The sequence below is a fragment of the Barbatula barbatula genome (genome assembly GCF_947034865.1).
Source record: "Barbatula barbatula genome assembly, chromosome: 8".
Lineage (NCBI taxonomy): Eukaryota > Metazoa > Chordata > Actinopteri > Cypriniformes > Nemacheilidae > Barbatula > Barbatula barbatula.
The window spans coordinates 24,500,406-24,522,307 of NC_136771.1; the positions used below are offsets into that span (position 1 = coordinate 24,500,406).

The 21,902-nt window shown below is 39.0% G+C and overlaps 3 protein-coding genes across 11 annotated transcripts in view; 2 read left to right on the top strand and 1 right to left on the bottom strand.

The window, feature by feature from the left end:
• Positions 1-1,287, top strand: part of LOC306897159 (protein NLRC3-like) — an 8,638-nt gene extending 7,351 nt beyond the window's left edge. For 6 of the 7 annotated variants that reach the window (XM_079461669.1, XM_079461671.1, XM_079461672.1 and 3 more), the window contains one exon: positions 1-1,287. This exon is cut by the window's left edge and continues 378 nt beyond it. In XM_079461669.1, coding sequence (XP_079317795.1) covers positions 1-146 — 146 coding nt within the window. In that variant the 3' untranslated portion in view covers positions 147-1,287. The other variant, XR_013786983.1, reaches the window with a different exon arrangement.
• Positions 1,288-2,069: 782 nt separating this feature from the next.
• LOC306897161 (protein NLRC3-like) lies at positions 2,070-9,931 on the bottom strand. Of its 2 annotated transcripts, XM_079461680.1 has the most exons (8): positions 9,847-9,892; positions 8,807-8,879; positions 7,634-7,828; positions 5,265-7,328; positions 4,432-4,602; positions 4,170-4,343; positions 4,016-4,062; positions 2,070-3,828 (listed from the first exon to the last, which is right to left on the bottom strand). In XM_079461680.1, exons 3-8 carry the CDS (start codon positions 7,771-7,773, stop codon positions 3,299-3,301), a joined length of 3,126 nt encoding a protein of 1,041 aa, XP_079317806.1. In that variant the 5' UTR covers positions 7,774-7,828; positions 8,807-8,879; positions 9,847-9,892; the 3' UTR covers positions 2,070-3,298. The 2 variants fall into 2 exon arrangements, with proteins under 2 accessions (XP_079317806.1, XP_079317805.1); XM_079461679.1 differs by lacking the exon at positions 8,807-8,879 and having other exon boundaries at positions 9,847-9,931.
• A 1,073-nt stretch (positions 9,932-11,004) lies between these two features.
• On the top strand, positions 11,005-20,512 carry LOC306897160 (NLR family CARD domain-containing protein 3-like). 2 transcript variants are annotated; one of them, XM_079461677.1, is made up of 9 exons: positions 11,005-11,126; positions 12,875-13,074; positions 13,208-13,324; positions 13,931-14,029; positions 16,152-18,044; positions 18,126-18,299; positions 18,378-18,551; positions 19,772-19,818; positions 19,902-20,512. In XM_079461677.1, the coding sequence occupies exons 2-9, from the start codon at positions 12,968-12,970 to the stop codon at positions 20,429-20,431; spliced, it is 3,141 nt and encodes a 1,046-aa protein (XP_079317803.1). In that variant the 5' UTR covers positions 11,005-11,126; positions 12,875-12,967; the 3' UTR covers positions 20,432-20,512. The 2 variants fall into 2 exon arrangements, with proteins under 2 accessions (XP_079317803.1, XP_079317804.1); XM_079461678.1 differs by having other exon boundaries at positions 11,017-11,126; positions 16,155-18,044.
• The last annotated feature ends 1,390 nt before the right edge of the window (positions 20,513-21,902 follow it).

The window sequence follows — 21,902 nt, forward strand, 5'->3', positions numbered from 1 at the left end:
TGGACTGGACGGCTGGCACTCTGTCCTACTACAGCGTCTCTGAAACGCACACACTCGCACACTTACACACATTCAACACACTATTTACTGAACCGCTATATGCTGGACTTGGTATTTATCCGGGTTCCTCTGCGCGGTTGTTTTAGATTGAGGCATGTATTATGGAGAAAACGTTACGCAAAGGAATTTCAATGATTCCAGTCGGTCACTCCGCCTTTACTGAGGGATATTGATTTTGTTATAAGGGAACATGATGTAATAGTCATGACTGAAGGGCATTGTTAGGCACGGCGGATACAAATATTTATTAAAGTGTTGTTTTTAAGGAAAAGTCACAAATTGTTATATTTCATATATAGTAAACACTAAAAATAGTACAAAATGGTACGCAAAAAGCTATAGTTGCTGTATTTGAGCAGTGAAAATAGTAGCTTGGTAGCTGTGCCATAACGTGAATAACTTTCATCACCTGTTACAAAACCATTTCTACATATTTGTATTAGTATGCTCAATTGAAAGTGTGCATGTCTCAAGTTTATTTCTTCTAAACCATGACAAGCGTGTAGTACATAACACATATTTTTATATATCGGACACTGTTTGGTATTTTGTTTTTATGCAACTGTTATACATGCTTGGTACTGAAGGGAAAATTTTATATTTTTCTGTTTGTTTAGCAGTTTACACACAAATTAAGCAATAAATAATGGTACTACTGACTGTTGCCATGCAATCTACAGTAGTGGCGTCTGTGTCCCTGTTTCCATCTGGTATCTTAGCAGACAGTCAGATCACAAGAAGCGAGCACTAAATACAGGTGTAAACGTGGTTCAAAACTGTATTCATTTTTTGGTCGGATCCTTTAGTTGAAGGTTAATAAAAGCCCTTCAGACACCATCACATTTGTATTGTAAATACAAAAAGACCCGATGTGCCCCCATTAAGAGACCCCTGATTGTCACCAAACAACTGCACTAAACTCCATCTAAAGTCCAGTCAAATTTAAAACACATGCTAATGCCAGATCTCGCCACCAGGTGTAAACAGGGCCGTATGTCTGAATCTGTGTTAAGTAAAAACAAACATTTTTTACATTAAATTAGATTCTTAAGTGTCAATCTAGAGAGCAATGTTCTCTAATATAAACATATTTAGTTGTGTATTCTATGCTTTTTCTTATTGTTATTATAAACATTTAAAAAATTATGAAATGTACTCCATGTCCTAATTAAAATGAATAAATCTGGATTGTTGAACGTGTCATTAAAATTTTATTTTTTAATTGTGTGGAATGTTTTTAGTTATTTTTTGCTTAATTTTTTTTGCATATTTTAGGATTAATTCTTGTCATAACATAGTTGATAGTAAAGATCATTTTTTTTAGAAAATGTGATGCTGTGAAGTAGTTCCAGGTCTGTTGGCGCATACGCTTTAAATCACTTAACACGGTTAGCCGTTATTTCAAACAGCCGTTATCCCGCCACAGTCCGCAAGCTGACGCATTTACACAAAATTGATATGAAGGCCTACATCATGTAAAGTCACATCAGAAATCATGATGCATAAAGTTACCACCACTAATCGGAGAAATTGAAGCTGAAGAGACAGACGCAGGTAATCGCACTATATCGCTCTCAGATACACATAGACACGACTCCGTGTTACCAGTCACTGTATAAAAACACTATACAGACGTTATTGTATTTTATGCTGAACTTGGCGGTCTAATAACAAAATCCTCACATCTGAGGAAAACGGACATTATGAATGACTGACAGCTTTCCTCACCTCGTCAGTCAGGAACACAGACATGCGCAGTGAACTGTAAACAGTGACCAATCAAACGTGAGAATGGAATCTTGCACTAATATAAATGTCGTCTATTCAAAGGGAAAGACTTTGTAATGAATCGTATTGTTTGAAAGCAAACTTTCTCTTCAAATGGGTCACATTTTCTCGTCAGGATCAGCTTAAAAAATGTCCAGTCCTGCAGTCCAGTTTGAGCCAGTGTTGCATATGATTAAGGACTCTGTAAATTGTTTCATTGAAAAAGCGAGTGCTTTTGAAATGCTTTCCTCAACAATATGGTTTAATGATGAAATAACTCTTCACATATTTTAGTGTACACAAATGCAAGATATAGACTCTTTGAATGTTACATATTATTTGAAAAAACTACTTTAATACCTACAGGTACTCTTTATTCATTTGTAAGTAAATGTAACATGACAAACTGTAATGATTTTGAATAAATTTGTGTAGTTGCGTGTTTGATTGGCTAGACGTTGCATAATCTGTTATAAAAAATACATTTTATGAATCAGTGTTTGTGTTTAATATTGTTTCATTGTGTTTATTGTATTTTCTAAATGGTGTTAATATGGTTAAATTCTGGCTTCTGGTCTATCAGCCACATGTGGCCCACATAAGGGCAAACAGTCCTTTACAGAACTCAGCTAAGGGTGGTAAAGAGGATGAGGACCAGATCTGGGCCGGGAAACACTTAAGTGGGCCACAGGTCAGCAGTTTATTTGGCCGAGATCTGCACCAAAGGAAATTCGCTTTATTCCTGCTTCACCATCACACACCTCACACTTCTGTATTTACATCACACACATCCTCCGGGCGTCCTACGTCACATCTTACGACAGTCACAGGAAGTATCACAATAGACCATTAACACAATCTACATATAGTATTTTTAAGAAAATGTTGATGAGCAGGCAGGCAGTGGATTTACAACAAAGTTCATAACACAGCATATTAAGTATGTTTTTTTTTTGTGGATGCCCCGAGTGCAGGTACTCCCAAATCACCCACATGTAACACCCAACATAGGTTATAAATTATAAATGTAAACAGGTGGGAAAAATTCAAATTTGTTCTCTTTTGGTGGGGGGTAGTTTTTTTTCCTGTAATTGGATGAAATAAATGTTAGTTTAAGTGCAATTTAATCAAATGTGGTTTTTCGTCACACAAACAGCTATACACATTATACTTCTAGTGGTGAAATGTAGGTAACAAAATACAATATGTTATGGCATCAAAACCATTGCTTAACCATGCTAACATGCCCTCTCTTTTATTCCACATAGGCTACACAGAACATACTTTGTCAAACTTCTATCTAACAATGTTTAACAAAAAAATGACCTGAAAAGTTGAGTGGCACCACCTCACCTAATTTTTTAAGGCAATTGGTCTGCCAACAATCATCTGTTTAATAAATATGTATTTGTAGAATAATATAGAACATGTACAGTACTAGTCTCTGTATCAAAAGGGTGGAGCTGTTATACTAAAGCAACATCACAGGTGAGTCTGGATAAATCACAAATCCAGCATACAGAGGTTGAGTGAATGCTGTGTTGAATGTGTGTAAGTGTGTGAGTGTGTGTGTGTCAGAGACGCTGTAGAAGGACAAAGTGCCGGCCGGCCCGTCCACAAACACTCCTACTCGATTAGATGGAGGTGATGTTGAAGGTATATCTGTCTGCTTTAGATTGTGACAGGCAGAGTAACTTCTGCTAGAGCAGTAGAGGTTCCAGGACTTGTCATTGTATCCAAACCAGCAGTCTTCACTAAGACCTTTCCTGCTGATTCCTTTATAAACCACTGAGATTCCAGCTCCCCGTCCGCTCCATTCAGCCTCCCAGTAACAGCGTCCGGTCAGACTCTCTCTACATAACACCTGCTCAAAACACTCAAATCTGTCTGGATGATCAGGATACGACTGCTGTTCTTCCACACGCATCACCTTCTTGTTCTCCTCAGACAGAACGAGAAGACTGTGGGCTGTGTTTGGATCCAGTGTAAGATCACACGTATCTGAACACAAGAACAGAGATTTAAGGAGGTCTTCTTAAATACATATCATACAAATACAACACATACTCATCACAAGTATGTAAAGAAAAACAGGTAACAAAAGTGAATTTGATGTTTGACATTGGCCCTGATGATAACAGCCTGTAAGAAAGAGGATGTGTGTTTGTATGTGTGTTTAAAAACATACATTTCCGTAGTCCTGGTGTAATTCTGGCCGGTCCTCCAAAGTCTATACTAGAGTCACACACAAAATTAGTTAGAAAAAATAAATTTTAAAACCTCTTTATTTTCTTATTACCATATAATAGACATTAAATGTGATGCAAATTTGAGTGAGATACTTGAGTTTGTTGAGTGTGTAGTTTGGATCATTGAGTCTCTCAGAGAGCATCTGAAGTGATGAGTGTTGTGGGTGATTGTAACTCAGGTCGAGTTCTCTCAGGTGTGATGGGTTTGAACTCAGAGCTGAAGCCAAATAACAACATCCTTCATCTGTCACCATACAACCTGATAACCTACACAGGGACGAAACACACAACATTTCTCAAAAGACATTAATCAAAGCAAAAGATATCGTCCTGGAAAATCTCTAAAGACACACGCCTCAGTATCTGCAGATGACAGTTGTGAGTCTTGAGAGCATCAGAGATCAGCTTCACTCCTGAATCCGGAAGATCATTGTTACTCAGATCCAGCTCTCTCAGAGACTTTGAGGACTGAAGAGCTGAAGAGATGATTTCACAACACTGGTGAGTAAGTTTGCTGTCAACAAGCCTGTAACAAAGAATTCAATAAATTACAGTAGGTCATTTGACTTGTAGCACATTTTGCATCAATCTCCATCATAGGAATGCTCATATGGACCGTTTAACAGTTAATATTCAGATAATGAGCATAGGTTCTCGGTTAGGGAAATGAACTGAAATGAGCATCCCTACTCAATCAGGAACCAAGACCAAACTAATTGTTATGTTATAATAATGCTTGTAGCTGCATTCAGTTACATTATACTATTACCATTCCTGCCTAAAACATTCCTCTGTTGTTTGATATTCATTAGGGTTAAGGTTACAAAAATCTTCAAACAAATATACATTTAATAAATCACAACTCATAAGCTCTCCTTTCTAGTCAAAAACATTTACTGAATAACGTTTAATCAAAGTTGCTGAGTGCAGCTGTAACATGTCAGAGAAGGCCTGGTCCTCCCAGCTGAGACTGGTTGCATTATACTATTATTCGTTTCTGCATTTCACCTGTTCCCCATTGTTTAACACTTTAACACATTTAACTATTTAATGCCCTTGTGTTTTTGTCCCTTTTCGGTCCTGTTTAGCTGTTGCTCCTCTCACTAAGTTCCAAACTCTAACCTGTGTTTTTGCATGATAATGCAGCAGTCTAACTCTTAATATAGACTTTAAAGAAGCAATACTCACAGAGCTCTTGTGCAGTTGTTGACAGCTGGTATGAGTCTTCTTCTCCCCTCCTGTGTTGTGTTGTATTTCTTCAGATCAAACTCATCCATCACCTCCTCTGACATCTGAAGCATGTAGGCTATTGCTGAACAGTGAGCGGCAGAGAGTTTCTTCTCTGAGTGTTTGTCTGATCTCACAAACTCCTCGATCTCTCTGTACAGAGTCTGATCATTCACTTCAAACAGACACAAGAACAGATTGATGCATCTTTCAGTGGAGATGCACTCAGAGATGTTCAAATTTTGTATTTTGCCTTTAATGTACTGTGTGGTTTTCTTGATGGTTTGTGATGTGTCCACCGTGAGTGTCAGAAGATCCTGTAAGAGTCTCTGATTGGACTCCAGTGAGATGCCCAGCAGAAATCTCAAGAAAAGATCCAGATGACCAGTTTTACTCTCGAGAGCTTTATCTACTGCACCTTTGAGTAAAGTGTAAATTACATCCAAAAACTGTGACGTCTCTTGGTTATTGTAGTAGTAAAACACGTAGAATGCAGCGAGGAACTCTTGAAAGCTGAGATGTATGAAGCTGTAGATTTTCCTCTGATGACTGACAGATTCCTCCTTAAAGATCTCAGTACAGATGCCAGAATACAGCGAGGCGTCAGTGATGTCGATCCCACACTCTCTCACATCCTCCTCATAGAACATCACATTGCCCTTCATCAGCTGTTTGAAAGCCACTTCAGCCAGTTTCACAATCACATCTCTGTTGATCTCTGGATCTCTCTCTGGATCAAACTTCTCATTCCTCCTCTTCATCTGAATCAGCAGGAAGTGGATGTACATTTCACTCAGAGTTTTGGGGATTTCTTCAGTGTGATCTTGTGTCAGGATCTTCTGAAGCACAGTGGATGAGATCCAACAGAAGACGGGTATGTGACACATGATGTGGAGGCTTCTCGCTCTTCTAATGTGGGACATGATTCTGCTGAACTGATGCTCGTCGCTGATTCTCTTCCTGAAATATTCCTCCTTCTGAGCGTCGTTGAATCCCTGGATCTCTGTCACACACGTGATGTATTTGGAGGGAATCTGATTGGCTGCTGCTGGTCTGGAGGTGATCCAGATGAGAGCGGAGGGAAGCAGATCTCCTCTCATGAGGTTTGACATCAACACAGCCACTGATGAAGTGTCAGTCACATCAGAAACTTTCTCACTGTCGTCTGAGAACATCAGAGTCATTCTGCTTTCATCCAGACCATCAAAGATGAACACAACTTTACACTCCTCATAAATCTGCGAGTCCACATCATGAAGTTCAGGATGAAAGTCCAGCAGCAGTTTGTGAAGACTGTAGCGATGCTCTTGAATCAAGTTCAGCTCTCGAAACGGAAGCAGGAACATGAAATCTACGTCCTGATTGGCTGTTCCCTCGGCCCAATCCACAATGAACTTGTGCACAGAGACGGTTTTTCCAATTCCAGCGATGCCTTTAGTAAGAACACTCTTGATTTTGTGTCTTTGATGTGATTGAGGTTTAAAGATGTCGTTGCAGTAGATTGGAGTGTCTTGTAAGTCTTGTGTTCTTCTGGGCTGTTTCTCCATGTGTAAAACCTCATGTTCTTCATTCACTCCTTCACTCTCTCCCTCTATGATGTACAGCTGTGTGTAAATTGTCTTCAGGAGGGTTTGATTCTCTTGTGCTTTGATTCCCTCAAATAAATTCTCGTATCTGTTCTTCATGATGCTTTTGTGTTTGTCTTTGACTCTTTGAAGAACATCTTCCACTGAATCATCACGACAATCCTGTTTCACGTCTTCAGTCTCCTCCAGCAGGTCTGATTCTGTCCAAAGGTGAGCAATACTGGATCCTTTCATGACTGTGTGTGGTTGTAGCACAGGACGTGTTCTAAATCTTTTTCTACACTGAGGACAGTTAAAGTCTTCTGATGTTCTCCTCTGATTCCAGTAACAGATGATACAGTGTCTGCAGAAACGGTGTCCACAGGTAATAGACACTGGATCTGTCAGAACCTGCTCACAAACTCCACAACTGGACTGGGTCAGAACATCCCTCTGCATACTGAACAAACACACCGTTATGAATTTCACAAATTTTATGAAACTTATAACTTTTATTCACATACCAATGTTTTCTGAGAAAATATTACATAGACATTCAAAAAAGTTGCTTAAGTAGGCAAGATACTGTTTGTGTAATTTCCAAATATAATTAAACATAAATCCTTTGGTCTATAGTTTATAGCAATAGGTTTTTCCATCTGTTCTATGATGAGGAGCAATACGCCCCACAAAGCCATGAGTTTACAGTGATTTAATAACAGCTAAGGGGTGTTGGTAGGCACGACGTGAAGAGTTTTGTCTTACCTGGGGTCAGAGGTCAGTGTTTCATCTGTGAATTCAGAGGACATAACTACTGATCTGATACTTCTCATAGACACACAGCTGGATACTGGGGATGCCGCAATGTCGTCCTCCATCTCCTCAATGTCCTCACGGACACTCATTATAGAAGCAGGACTGGTCTTCCTTCACCTCTATCAAAAGAGACAGTGGCCAGATCTGAAAATACAAAAATCCAAACAAAATTAACAACAATTACAATTATTGCACAAACAGCTGCTGTCTAATTTTAAAGTTTACCTATACAATACATAGGCTAAGTTTCTTTCAGAATTTTGAATAACCAGGAAAAACACACCGCAAAAAATCATGGAGAAATGTTTCCACATTCATTTATTTTATATGAAAAGTTTAAAGAAATCAATACTGTATGGGTACAACAGATCACTGTGAAAGTACCAGAAAATTCTGTCATCAAGTATTATAGTTAAAAACATTTGGGAGATCACCGGGAGATGTCTATTTAATGTCTGCATTTACACATTGCTCATCTCATTATAAGACGTTTATCAGATGTTTTTACCACGCAGATGTTTTCCCTTGATGTAAAAACATCTGCTTAACAAAAGAGCAGTACCACATCCATTTGTAAAGGTGCCTTCTAGATGTCTATATAGCATCTGAGCAGATGTCTCTGAGACGTGATGCAGATGACCAAACTTGTATTACAGATGGTGACAATCAACAAAATAAAACGTCATGCCACAGTGCATGGTGGGTAAAAGCGTAGTAGTATAAAACTCCATCATTCCCAGCGTGCAATGCCGTTGATCTGTTTATCAGAATTAGTTTGTTGATGGTCACCACATGTTCATATACCCTGAACCTTGATGGCGATGTTCATCCATATTCTACTGTAGTTTTTTACATACTGTTTTCACAAAATCTTCTATGCACTTGAACCCCCTGATTTACCATTCAAGAGCAGAAGTTGCAGTAAATGTGGCATACCCTCCGAAAGATGGTAAGAGACTCGACTGATGGTTTTATTATTTATTGCCGTTTCAGAAAATCAACTCCATAAACCAACGTGAGAACTTGTGCCTCTTCGGGGGTTGCCAAAATACAATCAGCCTTTGCCGTTTATATTGTTAACATGCCGTTTCTGACTCTGTTGTCGTATTTTCCTTAGCTTACCATAAACCTTTACTGTTTAGTGTTAGCGCATTCATTCCGTGGTCAAGCAGCTTCTTCGTTAGGCAATACAACACTGTAAGCAGGTAGGAAGAAATGGTTTTCAATATAAAAGTCAAGTATCCTAAAAACGGAACAATTATCTTCAACAGGCCTTTAAAACAGGCAAATATATATATACATATAACAGATGCAATTACATTTTCATGACACCAACCCAAATTACGAAATATATATATATACATAAATACACATACACACACATACATATATATACACATATATACACACACATATATATAGAAATAAAATCAAAAATAAGAACAAATGCTTCTAAAGCAGATCAAACAATGCATCTGCCCTCTAGTGTACAAAATAAGACACAGCAAGCACAACAAAATGGGTTTGCTGCAGTAAATGTGATGTGTATTTAATGCCTAACAACAAACTCTATTTGGTTCCATTCTTATTGCGTTGGCATAACGACAATACATCACAAGTTATAACATGCCACAGCTCTTACACATAGAGTTAAAGGACAAGACACCAACTCAAGGAAACACGGATCACCATGACAGGGACTTTTGTTAGCTGGGAAGGTTCTTAAAATATAAAACATCTGGACAATTTGCATGTATTTATAATTTTGATCATATGCTTAACTTTCTTCAAATAATTGACCTTCTACAGTAAGATCGGAACCTATTCCCCTTGTTGGCGACTATTTAAAACGAACGATTATTTTCATGTTCAATAACACGTTCTGCTTGAACAAATGGATGATTTAAGAAGTGTATATGGAAATAGACTAACAGACTAAGCACACATTTATATTCAAGTGACAAGTTTACACGCACCCTGGTAAGGAGAGTAAAATTAGATTGAGGCAATACTGCGTTTAAACTTCACCTCACGTAACACAAAACTTCGATTAAAGAGATGCGATTAATCCATCGCAGCAAACATATTTAAACGTAATAAAAGGCATATACTTTCATATTGTGTACGCGATAACTTTAAGTTAACGATAGATGTTTACTCACTGCAAAAAGCACCTATGAATCCTGAATGCTGCTTCTTCAGCCTCTTCCTTGAGAGACACCCAGATGCTTTCAGTTTCGGTTTCACTTGTCAACACACCGACGGGATTTCCCTCATTATTTGTTCCCTCAATTTTAAAATGTATCTTGTAATAAAGCTCTTTATATCAAATGTGTGCTCGTTATGAGGAACAATCTTTCACAGACGCTTAACTGAGTGGGCACTGAGGCTGCTGATTCACACGCAGGTGACCGTAGTGTCGTGACGTCAAGGCAGTTTGCATGCGATCCAAGATAAAGTTGCCTCTCTGTCTGACTGTCTGTGATCCTATTTAAACATTCAGATTAAAAATAATAATACCATTTATTGGCGTGATGTAATAATTATATAAACTGTTGTGTGTGTGTGTGTGTTGGATGATGTTTTGTAGATCAACTAGTTTTCACAGACTGGGTCGCAAATCTGCGTGTTTTAATGATGCAATGGTGGCAGAATACGGATCTCACTACACCAATGTGAAGGCTACGAACTCGGAAGGCCACATTCGAAGGCTGCATCATTTATTATTTTAGTTATTATTTAAGGTTTTATTTCAGATAAGCAACCGTTTAATTAAACTACAGTGATTACGTCATTTAAGGAATACATTTGACTTTATTTGGTGACAAATATTTTCATTGTTGCTCCATCACATAGTGACTTTAATATTATAGAATCTAATGTAAAATTTGATCTGATGAGTTCTGTTCTGACTTGGAGAACTAAAAAAGCCAAAATGATTACTTTTGTGTATTTCGATGAAAAAATATATTTTTTACGTTTATATTTATTATTAAAGCACACGCTTTTATACTCATTTTCTTACAATAAAAGGTCATCAACATTTTGCCAATAATATGTGTAGGCCTACTACAGTAGTTTACATCGTGCGGGTCCAGACTTAATTGACGCAAGTAACAGCACAGAGTTTTTCTCCGGCTCAACAAAGCACATGACTGAACTTATGAAAATTCATATTTTTTAAACTATATGTAAACCACTGTTTTGTGTGAATATTGTCGTTGATTACGATCTGTGAAACAGCACTAGTGGCGATCTCCATCTCAAAAGCAGCGTTGCCTTGCGTTGATGGTTTCATCGCAGTTACATCATCGTCCTGCATAGGGGTGGAACTTAAACCTCCATTATGCTGCTTGGGTGTAACTCTAAAATAAAAAGCGAGGAGACGCCATTAAGAGTCTACCCTACACCCTCTCCCGAGGATTTAAAAAGACATAACGTGGTAAGTTCAGACGTTCATTATGATACATGTAAATATATAAACTAACTGCTGTAACTTGTGTTACTGCGCTTTTTACATTGGATTTTAAACCGCCGATATATTTTCTTCACTCACGAGCCCACGGTCAAGCAACTCTTTATTATAAGGTCATTTAAATGAACGAAGTTATTTTTATATGTATTTGGACTTCCGTATTGCAATTGAAACAACGGCAATGTTTCCGTAGATATTTGTATGACATACTGTCTGAATGAAAACTTTTAGTCACTATAGTCACTATACGGTTTCCATCTGTTATTGTCTGCAAGCAGACGGCGTGCGACTTCACAAATAAGTAGATCGAGACCGGAGCCTGTTGCATAGATACTAGTCTAGTCTAATCCGTTTTTCTGGTCATATTCTTTCCAGGGGCTAAATTAAAGGTAAGACTAACTAATTGTGAGACTAGTTTTTAAGACGCCTGCCTATTTTTTCAAGAACATTTTATAATAAATAGGCTATCTTATCAATGTGGGCAGAGGCGTATTAAGACCCCATGGTTCCCGGGCACTCGCCCAATTGTCCATATGGTTAATTCGCCACTGAATGTGGGTCATTTTCTTTTTATTAATTAATTAATCGGTTAAAATCTGAAAGTGCACTTCCACCCTGAAATGACTAACCATCTCAAATGGCGTAAATTAGACGGCTTGGGCGGAGCATCCGTTAACTCCTCCCCTTCAACCATCAGTCTGCTGCTAGTTTCATTTCAAAATGCAACAGCAGTTTTAATACATCCAATCAATTCGCAGTGAAAAACATTTAAATCCCTTTTCACTCGGAAATGTGTCAGAAAACGGAGGTTAAAAGCGAACTCCTCCCCTTTGACTGTCAGTCTGCTGCTAGCAGTGTTGGTTGAAACTAGTTATTAAGAAATAATTGACTGTAATTGAATTACTTTTCCCTTTAAAGTAAGGGAATTGACGTTAAAATTAAAAGTCTAACTTCCATTAATGTATCTTTTTCACATTTGTAAACAAGTCAGTAATTAAGAGTACTTTGTATAGTTTTATATTATTTATTTGAATGAATTTAGAGTCATTTTGTGTCTATCCTTGAATCACTTAACTAATCAATTTTAATAGGATATAGAAAGTTATTAATATTAAGTAATTAAATACTTTTTGGAGAGAGTAATTTGTACAGTAATCTAATTACTCTACTGAATATGTAATTAGTAACTTGTAATTCATTACTTTTTTAGAGTATTTAGTAACTAGTAATTCATTTCCCAACACTGGCTGCCTGTTCCATTTCAAAATGCAATGGCTGTTTTTATACATTCAAACAAATCGCAAAAGAAGGATGAAAGCCACAGCCGTTACATTATTCCATTTCACTCAGAAATGTGTTAAAATACGGAAGTAAAATTTATCGCAATGTCCGGTTTATGGGGACTTTAAGTTTATGCAACTGGGCCCAGATTGTTGCCTTGAAATTATAAGGTTCTAGATGACACTTTTGTCAAAACTGAGTAATTCACATATTCTTATTCTTTGACAATTTAATTGCATTACATTGTATGTATTTTGGCACTTTTTTTAATCTAAAAGGTTTTGTCTAGAAATTCAAATGAAATGCAAAAACTTTGAAGCTTGTTTTCTTAAAATGCAAATTTTTACATTATCATTCCAAGGCGACAAGATAGATTTGAGAATTAGTTTTTGTTCATATTTTAATAAGTGAATGTGTTTGTTGTTACTGTAAAGACAGGCGAGGGACCCACCTTCAAAATAAGTCACCATGATGTAATGCAAGAGGAGGTTGATGAGGAAGAATAGGATGATGCGTATCAGAGCAAAATGAACAGAGGAGCATCTCCAGAACCCAGCATTGTGTCTATGAAGAGTGACAGATCTATGATTAAAACCCCACAACTCATTGATGAAGCCGTTACCTCTCACCCCAGGTACAGTATAAAAGTTCGTTTTACAAAACGTTTTTATCCAAAACAGCTTACAGTACAACACACTAGCCACACAGGGGTAAAGTGGACAACAGCAGACAAAAACATTCTTTGGTTTGTTTTTTATCAATGTCAGTAGGTTGAAGAGACCTAGAGCATCATCTCCAGAACCCAGCGGTGTGTCAGTGAGGAGTCATCAGTCCATGTTGGACCCTATAGAACTCACTAATGAAGCAATGACCTCTGACCCCAGGTACAGTAAGAAAGCCATGTAAATGTTGCCAGATAATGATAACTGATGGTTCTTTGGTCAATGAGTGTGTTACATGTACGGTCTTACTCCGATTATGCTTAATAAGCTGGTAAGGTCATGTAAACGCGTAAAACGGTTTTCTTTTATTGGGGAAAGGTCATAAACGGCGTAAGTAAAATCTGTTTGGCCCATTACTCCAATTTTGCGCTGCATGTGAATGCCTTTAACGGTTTTCTCTCGGTTTTCTTTATGTGCGCATGTCTGACAGCGCAATAGTAAAAGTCCCAAACAGAAGTAACAGTAAAATAACACATAAAAGTCCACTCACGAATCATGCATTTGATGTAGAAATGGCAAAATGAAAAACTATTGTTGCATTTGCAGGAAAGGTGGACACGAGAAGAGAGATGGTGTTGAACTGCACCACCGTTTTCGTTTTTCGTTTTTTCCGTTTTGCAACATTTTGTCAGGGCTGAACGCAGCCCTTCAAGTCTTAAATGTCTATGTAAAAGTGCTTTTCTGCGTAGCCGGTTTATTGATATGCATGTAAACAGGTTTCTTTTATAAGCAGATTTTTGATAGATATCCCTTTATTTTGTGATCTAGAGCATCATCTCCAGAACCCAGCGGTGTGTCAATGAGGAGTCATCAGTCCATGTTGGAGCCCATAGAATTCGGTAATGGAGCAGGGACCTCTGACCCCAGGTACAGTAAAGGGCAATTTTATTTTAATGTCAGACCTATGCTGTAGCCTCTATGCCATTGGCAACGCACCGGTATTCCTTTTTATGCCTCGTTGTCCACGTCGACAGTTAATGACCGTTAGTCATCAGTATCCACGAGTGTGTTGCTTGTGTAACCAAGTTGTAACCTAGTCATTTAGCAGATGTTTTTATCCAAAGCGACTTACAGAGAATTCAGGGAGCAATAAGCGATATGTCATGCAGGAGCAATAATACAATAGGTGCTAATACAAAGATACTAGTTTCAACAAAAGCAAGATCAATACCTGTGGTGAGAAAGAGTTACATTTACATAAATTATGCATTTGGCAGACACTTTTATCTAAAGCAATTTACTTAGAAACAAATGTATAGGATAATGCGATGTATGTGCAATCCCCTGGGATCGCCACAACTTCTGCGTTCTTTACTCCATGCTCTTACCACTGAGCTACAGGAAAGCATTGGTTAGTGTTTGTTTTTCATTTGTCAGTCAAGTATTTACAGAAGAGATGGGTTTTAAGTAGTTTCTTGAATGTTGTGAGAGATGTGGTTGACCGGGCTGAGTTAGGAAGAATGTTCCACCAGGAAGGAGTTCTGATGGAGAATTAGCGGGAAAGCGATTTACTACAAGACGCCGCTGGTTTGCTGAACGCAGGGTTCTTGATGGGGTGTAGGAGTTTAGGAGGGTGTGAAAGTATGAATGTGCAGATCCAGTGATACTCCAGTGAGCATTAGTGACTTGAATCTTATACAGGCTTCAACCGGTAGCCAGTGGAGAGAGATGAAAAGCAATGTCACATGAGCCTTTTTGGGCTGGTGGAAGACTTGCTGCTGCATTCTGAACCATCTGGAGTGGTTTGATAGCCTTTGCAGAAAGACCAGCAAGGAGAGCATTGCAGGAGTCTAACCTTGAGATTACCAGTGCCTGGACAAGGAGTTGTGCCGTATGTTCATTGAGAAAAGGTCTAACCTTTCGAATGTTAAATAAGGCATATTTTCATGATCACGTTGTCTTTGCAATGTGATCATGAAGGACAGTTGTTCATTGTGGAGTGTGCCAGAAACACAAGTAGTTCTGTCTTGGCAGGGTTCAGCTGGAGGTGATGGTCTTTCATCCAAGCCGAGATGTCTTCTAGGTGGACTGTAATGCGAGCTGCTACAGTGGTATTGTCTGAGTGAAACGAGATGTAAATCTGGGTGTCCTCAGAATAACAGTGAAACCAGAAGCCGTGTGCCTGTTTGTTGGGTTCCAAAGAGGTCATGTAGAAGGAAAAAAGCAGAGGTCCAAGCACTGATACCTGAGGGACCCCATTAATTATGTGGTGAGCAGTGGACAGCAAGCCCTTCCATGACACATTGAAGGTTCTGCCAGGGAGATAGGAATTGAACCAGTGGAGAGGAGGGCCTGAGATTCCTTAAGATGACAGGGTTGACATAGTATCTGATGATTTACCATGTAGAACGCTGCAAATACGTAGGTCTAGCAGAATCAGGACTGAGGATTTAGACTCTGCCTTGGCTAGCCACAGTGCTTCTGTGTACGATAGCAGTGCAGTCTCAGTGGAGTGAAGACAAGGGGCGAAGAACGTTGACGCTGAAGCATTAGCAGTGATAGTGGCAGGTAAGCAGTTTGTTGCATCTTGAGTTGTTAAAATAGAAGAACAAATAATTTATTTAGATAATTCATTCTGAAAAGCCTACGAGTAAACATGACACTATCACAGAGTTTTTTTAATACGTTTAAAACACGGTTAAAACGCATTGTTACATTTTTGGAGAGGTTCAATTTATGCATGTGACATTTGTGCATGTGACAAATCCTATCAAAAGCTGATTAATTCTGATTCAATTCTTCCAGCATCCTCTCAAACCTTATTGCCTACATATTCAATCATTAACAAAAAACAACATATTCAAAAGCAAGTGACCAAACCTATTCAAAGAAACTATTATCCAAAAAATCTGAAAATGGACATGATCATGCACTGGTTTTGAGCAATATCTTTGAAGTGTTACTGTAATAAAAATTTAGTGGTAATATTCATGGTGTTTTCCAGTGGTAATATCATGACTGTCGTTGTATAATTCTGTACTTTTCTCAGAAGTGGGGAGATGTGGTGCAGTCTGAGAATCAATGCAACATCTTGTCAGACGCCTAGCAGACAGGACACCACTGAATCAGACCTGCCTGAGGGGACTGAGGACGAGCAGCAGGGTTTTCTCGAATCAGTGGAAGATGTTCTGCAGCGAGTCAAAGACAAACACAAGAGCATCATGAAGTACAAATACGAGAATTTATTTGAGGGAATCAAAGCACATGATAATCAATCCCTCCTGAAGACAATTTACACACAGCTGTACATCATAGAGGGAGAGAGTGAAGGAGTGAATGAAGAACATGAGGTTTTACACATGGAGAAACAGCCCAGAAGAACACAAGACTTACAAGACACTCCAATCTACTGCAATGACATCTTTAAACCTCAATCACATCAAAGACACAAAATCAAGAGTGTTCTTACTAAAGGCATCGCTGGAATTGGAAAAACCGTCTCTGTGCACAAGTTCATTGTGGATTGGGCCGAGGGAACAGCCAATCAGGACGTAGATTTCATGTTCCTGCTTCCGTTTCGAGAGCTGAACTTGATTCAAGAGCATCGCTACAGTCTTCAAAAACTTCTGCTGGACTTTCATCCTGAACTTCATGATGTGGACTCGCAGATTTATGAGGAGTGTAAAGTTGTGTTCATCTTTGATGGTCTGGATGAAAGCAGAATGACTCTGATGTTCTCAAACGACAGTGAGAAAGTTTCTGATGTGACTGACACTTCATCAGTGGCTGTGTTGATGTCAAACCTCATGAGAGGAGATCTGCTTCCCTCCGCTCTCATCTGGATCACCTCCAGACCAGCAGCAGCCAATCAGATCCCCTCCAGATACATCACGTGTGTGACAGAGATCCAGGGATTCAACGACGCTCAGAAGGAGGAATATTTCAGGAAGAGAATCAGCGATGAGCATCAGTTCAGCAGAATCATGTCCCACATCAGAAGAGCGAGAAGCCTCCACATCATGTGTCACATACCCGTCTTCTGTTGGATCTCATCCACTGTGCTTCAGAAGATCCTGACACAAGATCACACTGAAGAAATCCCCAAAACTCTGAGTGAAATGTACATCCACTTCCTGCTGATTCAGATGAAGAGGAGGAATGAGAAGTTTGATCCAGAGAGAGATCCAGAGATCAACAGAGATGTGATTGTGAAACTGGCTGAAGTGGCTTTCAAACAGCTGATGAAGGGCAATGTGATGTTCTATGAGGAGGATCTGAGAGAGTGTGGGATCGACATCACTGACGCCTCGCTGTATTCTGGCATCTGTACTGAGATCTTTAAAGAGGAATCTGTCAGTCATCAGAGGAAAATCTACAGCTTCATACATCTCAGTCTTCAGGAGTTCCTCGCTGCGTTCTACTGGTGTCACTGCTGTACATGCAGTACTCTCACAGAACTTGAATATTTTCAACCGTTTCATAATCTGCTTAAAGGTGCAGTAGATAAAGCTGTTGAGAGTGAAACTGGTAATCTGGATCTTTTCTTGAGATTTCTGCTGGGCATCTCACTGGAGTCCAATCAGAGTCTCTTACAGGATCTACTGACACACACGGTGGACACATCACAAACCATCAAGAAAACCACACAGTACATTAAAGATCAAATCAAGTGTAATGATGGTCTGTCAGCTGAAAGATCCATCAATCTGTTCTTGTGTCTGTTTGAAGTGAAAGATCAGACTCTGTACAGAGAGATCGAGGAGTTTGTGAGATCAGACAAACACTTAGAGAAGAAACTCTCTGCCGCTCACTGTTCAGCAATAGCCTACATGCTTCAGATGTCAGAGGAGGTGATGGATGAGTTTGATCTGAAGAAATACAACACAACACAGGAGGGGAGAAGAAGACTCATACCAGCTGTCAACAACTGCACAAGAGCTCTGTGAGCATCACATTCATGTTTACAGTGAAGAGACGGAAGGTGTCAAGTACATTTTGTCTAAATTGATTTGTTTTCTTTCAGACTTGCTGACTGTAATCTCACAGTTGAGTCGTGTAGAATCATCTCTTCAGCTCTTCAGTCTTCAGATTCTCCTCTGAGAGAGCTTGATGTGAGTAACAATGATCTTCAGGATTCAGGAGTGAAGCTGATCTCTGATGCTCTCAAGAGTCACAACTGTCATCTAGAGATACTGAGGTGATGCTCTCCATATACTGATATCACAAAGTAAATGTGTCATGAATAATATTAAAACATGTTGTTTATCTTCTGTAGGTTATCAGGTTGTATGGTGACGGATGAAGGATGTTGTTATTTGGCTTCAGCTCTGAGTTCAAACCCGTCACACCTGAGAGAACTCGACCTGAGTTACAATCACCCACAACACTCATCACTTCAGATGCTCTCTGAGAGACTCAATGATCCAAACTACACACTCAACAAACTCAAGTATGACACACAACACTAATACGGACACATACTGACCTGTGTGTGTGTGTGTGTGTGTGTGTGTGTGTGTGTGTGTGTCACTTCAGATGCTCTCTGAGAGACTCAATGATCCAAACTACACACTCAACAAACTTAAGTATGACACACAACACTAATACTGACAAAGTAAATGTTAGAGCTATCTAAACTGAAAACAAATTGCAGTGAAGTTCAAAATGCAGTTGTTGCCTGATACACGGCTGGGTCCCAGGCCCAGATCTGGTGCACACAACGCTGTTTGATTGTGAGTAGAAAAATGAATGTGGACCGGGTTTGGCCCAGAGATGATTGAATAAAGAGCAGTGTCCAGATGTGGCCCATTTTGTGGCCCAACTATTTATTTAGATGCATATGAAGAAGAGAGTTACAGAATGAAAGTCAAAAGCTCTACTGAAACAAACACTGATCACTATATTAATGACATCAAACCAAACCTGATCAAAAACCTTCTCACTAACATATTTTATACACATATGAAATCATGTGAAAGTAGCGTGTAGTAAGTGAAGATTGTGATTGTGTTTAATTCTCCTCTGGTGAGATCTTGACAACAACAAGATGATTCTGTTCAGATGATTATTTTTCAGGGGTCCAGACTGCAACATAAACAATCAAATTTGCGTCCAAAAGTTTTAATTTTCAAGAAATATTTTTGCAGAGATTGCAACTGGCACCCATGCAAATTAGCTAGTTTTAACGTGTTATTGACAGAAGCCTCGCACTAAAAAAAGGCAATGTACGAATGCCATTGAGAGAGAGAGAGATGTGCAGGTAAACCTCACTTCCAGACCCTAAGAGGTACCGACAGACACTAAAGGCCGCTGTCCTCGTAAGCGCCTGACTCCCATGACTCGTAGAAGGAGCGGTGGGACCGGTTACACCAGCAGCTGGGCTTGTTCCAGCATGCTCAGTGCCATTGTTTTGTCTCAAAATGCACAGAAGTAATTTATTTTTGAAAGGGTTTATTGTAAAGATATGTCGTAATTTAAATAAGGCCTAGTCCTGGATATATCTAATCCCTGTCCGGGAAACCGCCCCAAAGTATTTGTAGTGAAAATTCCGAAAACATACAATTCACCAAATATCTTGTGTTGGAAATTCAGCATCTCAGTTTGACAGGTGACTGTGTATCATATCAGCCAGTAAGTTTTCTTAATGTGTGACTGTTTATCTGTTTTCAGTTTAGACTATGGTGGACTTTGCAGGGTTAAACCGGGACTGCAGAAATGTAGGTTTTTACGCTCACATATTTAGACCTTTTACATGTTCTACTGACTTATAGATGTTTTCATGCTGTCGTTTTTCATTCAGATTTCTGTGATCTCACGCTGGATCCAAACACAGCCAACGTTCACCTCATGCTGTCTGAAGAGAACAAAAAGGTGACATATGTGAAAGATCCTCAGCCGTATCCTGATCATCCAGACAGATTTGAAGGTGTTCCTAAGATTCTGAGTAGACAGAGTCTGACTGGACGCTGTTACTGGGAGGCTGAATGGAAAGTGTGGGCCCGTATAGCCGTGAGCTATAAAGAAACCAGCAGGAAAGAAGCCAGCAATAGCATATTTGGACTTGATGACAAATCCTGGAGTATTTTCTGCAATACCAATGGATTTAACGTTTGGCACAACAATAAAACTAATAACATACCTGCTCCTTCATCTCCATCTAATAGAGTAGGAGTCTATGTGGATTATTCGGCTGGCATTCTGTCCTTTTACAGTGTCTCTGACACACACACACTCACACACATACACACATTCAACACAACTTTCACTCAGCCGCTATACGCTGGATTTGCGATTAATTTACTCAACTCCTCAGTTTCTCTGTGTAAATAAACACACACACAATTGTCAAGTATTATTTATCATTTGTAATATTGTGTGTACATTTATTATGGCACAATAAAGACCAAGTCTAAATAATATGATGCTGGTTACTTACTACTGGTAAAATTGTCAGCAGGGATGGGCACGCTTAGTGTTGTAGGACTCGAGACCAGTCTCAGGACCATTTTTTGATGGTCTTGTCTCTGTCTCAACTATCTTTGGTCTCGGTCTTGTCTTATTGGTCTCTGGATTTATTTCAAGCCCAGTCAAGACCACAACTGTGGGAATTACACTAAATTGCTGGTGCATTGTCTGATTTATGTGTTCACATAATTCCTGTGATTGGATGTAAAACTTCTGGCTTTAAAAGCATTCAGCACTTGTTCCTTATTTGATTCTTCTGTTCCTTTTGTTAATGTTTTATTAACAAAGTATGTGCAGATAACTAGCCCGCCTGGCTTTCCATGATCAATCTCACAATCCGATAACTAACCCGGCTGCCTTCCTATAACCAATTTCACCAATCAACTTTTAGCCCGGAAGAAAAACTGTTACAAATAGACAAGACGCCGCACCTTCAGTCTCTCTACATTTTCGCAGCATCCCTCCTCCACCCCAACAGCCTATTTAACAGCAGCATAACAAGGGGGAACGACCTCAGTCTGGGCATACACTGGATCCAGGGCCCTCTCCCCAGACACGGGGTGGGTGCTCCGAGTTAGGAGGAACCACCGAACTAGGAGCCCTCTCCCTGGGACAGCAAGCCAATTACCCATAATATCCCCCATCTGTAGCTATTATATGCGAGGTGAACTCGTGAACTGCTGGTAAGAGAAGAATGGGGGATTGTCTTAAAGGGGTCAAATGACACTAAACTAATATTTTCGTTTGTTGTAGATTTAATAGAATGTGTAAACACGACTTAAGGTTAAAAACACGGTGTTTCCACATACCCTGCATGTTTGCATCCCCTCTTTGCTCCGCCTCTCTGAAACGTGTAGATATTTTACAAAGCTCATCGTTTTGAAAAGCAGGGTGTGCTATGATTGGCCAGTTAACCAGTGCGTAGTGGTTGGTCGAATACTGCAAGTGTGTGAAGGAAATGTAACGCCTCTTGCCATATTTAGAACATTAGGTTCCGAAGCAATTGTATTGACAGACACAATATTAGTAGTTTAATGAAGACAATTATCTTCTTGTAAAAACCATTATGAACATTTTAACCAAATTATTTATCTACATTTTTTTTCTTTACACTTAAAGGAGACATAAGCAAGTATCATTATCTGACAAAATAATTTTTTCGTTTGTTATTTATTTCATTTTCTTTTTGAACTATAATTTTTTTAAGTTTTAACTTCACCAATGTAAGTTATTTTATTAAACTTATCTCCCTAACTTTTTAAAGTATACTTAAGATTCTGTAGCCCATATATATATATATATATATATATATAAAAGATTGTTGTCGCACACTTTG

Coding starts and splice junctions, on each gene's coding strand:
- LOC306897161 (XM_079461679.1), bottom strand. CDS start 7,773: ATGAGTGTCCGTGAGGACATTGAGGAGATGGAGGACGACATTGCGGCA. Junction 4,063..4,169: donor TACACACTCAACAAACTCAA/GTATCTCACTCA, acceptor GTGTGACTCTAG/TATAGACTTTGGAGGACCGG. Junction 3,829..4,015: donor TACACCAGGACTACGGAAAT/GTATGTTTTTAA, acceptor TCTTGTGTTCAG/ATACGTGTGATCTTACACTG.
- LOC306897160 (XM_079461677.1), top strand. CDS start 12,968: ATGAACAGAGGAGCATCTCCAGAACCCAGCATTGTGTCTATGAAGAGT. Junction 18,552..19,771: donor TACACACTCAACAAACTCAA/GTATGACACACA, acceptor ATCTGTTTTCAG/TTTAGACTATGGTGGACTTT. Junction 19,819..19,901: donor TAAACCGGGACTGCAGAAAT/GTAGGTTTTTAC, acceptor TTTTTCATTCAG/ATTTCTGTGATCTCACGCTG.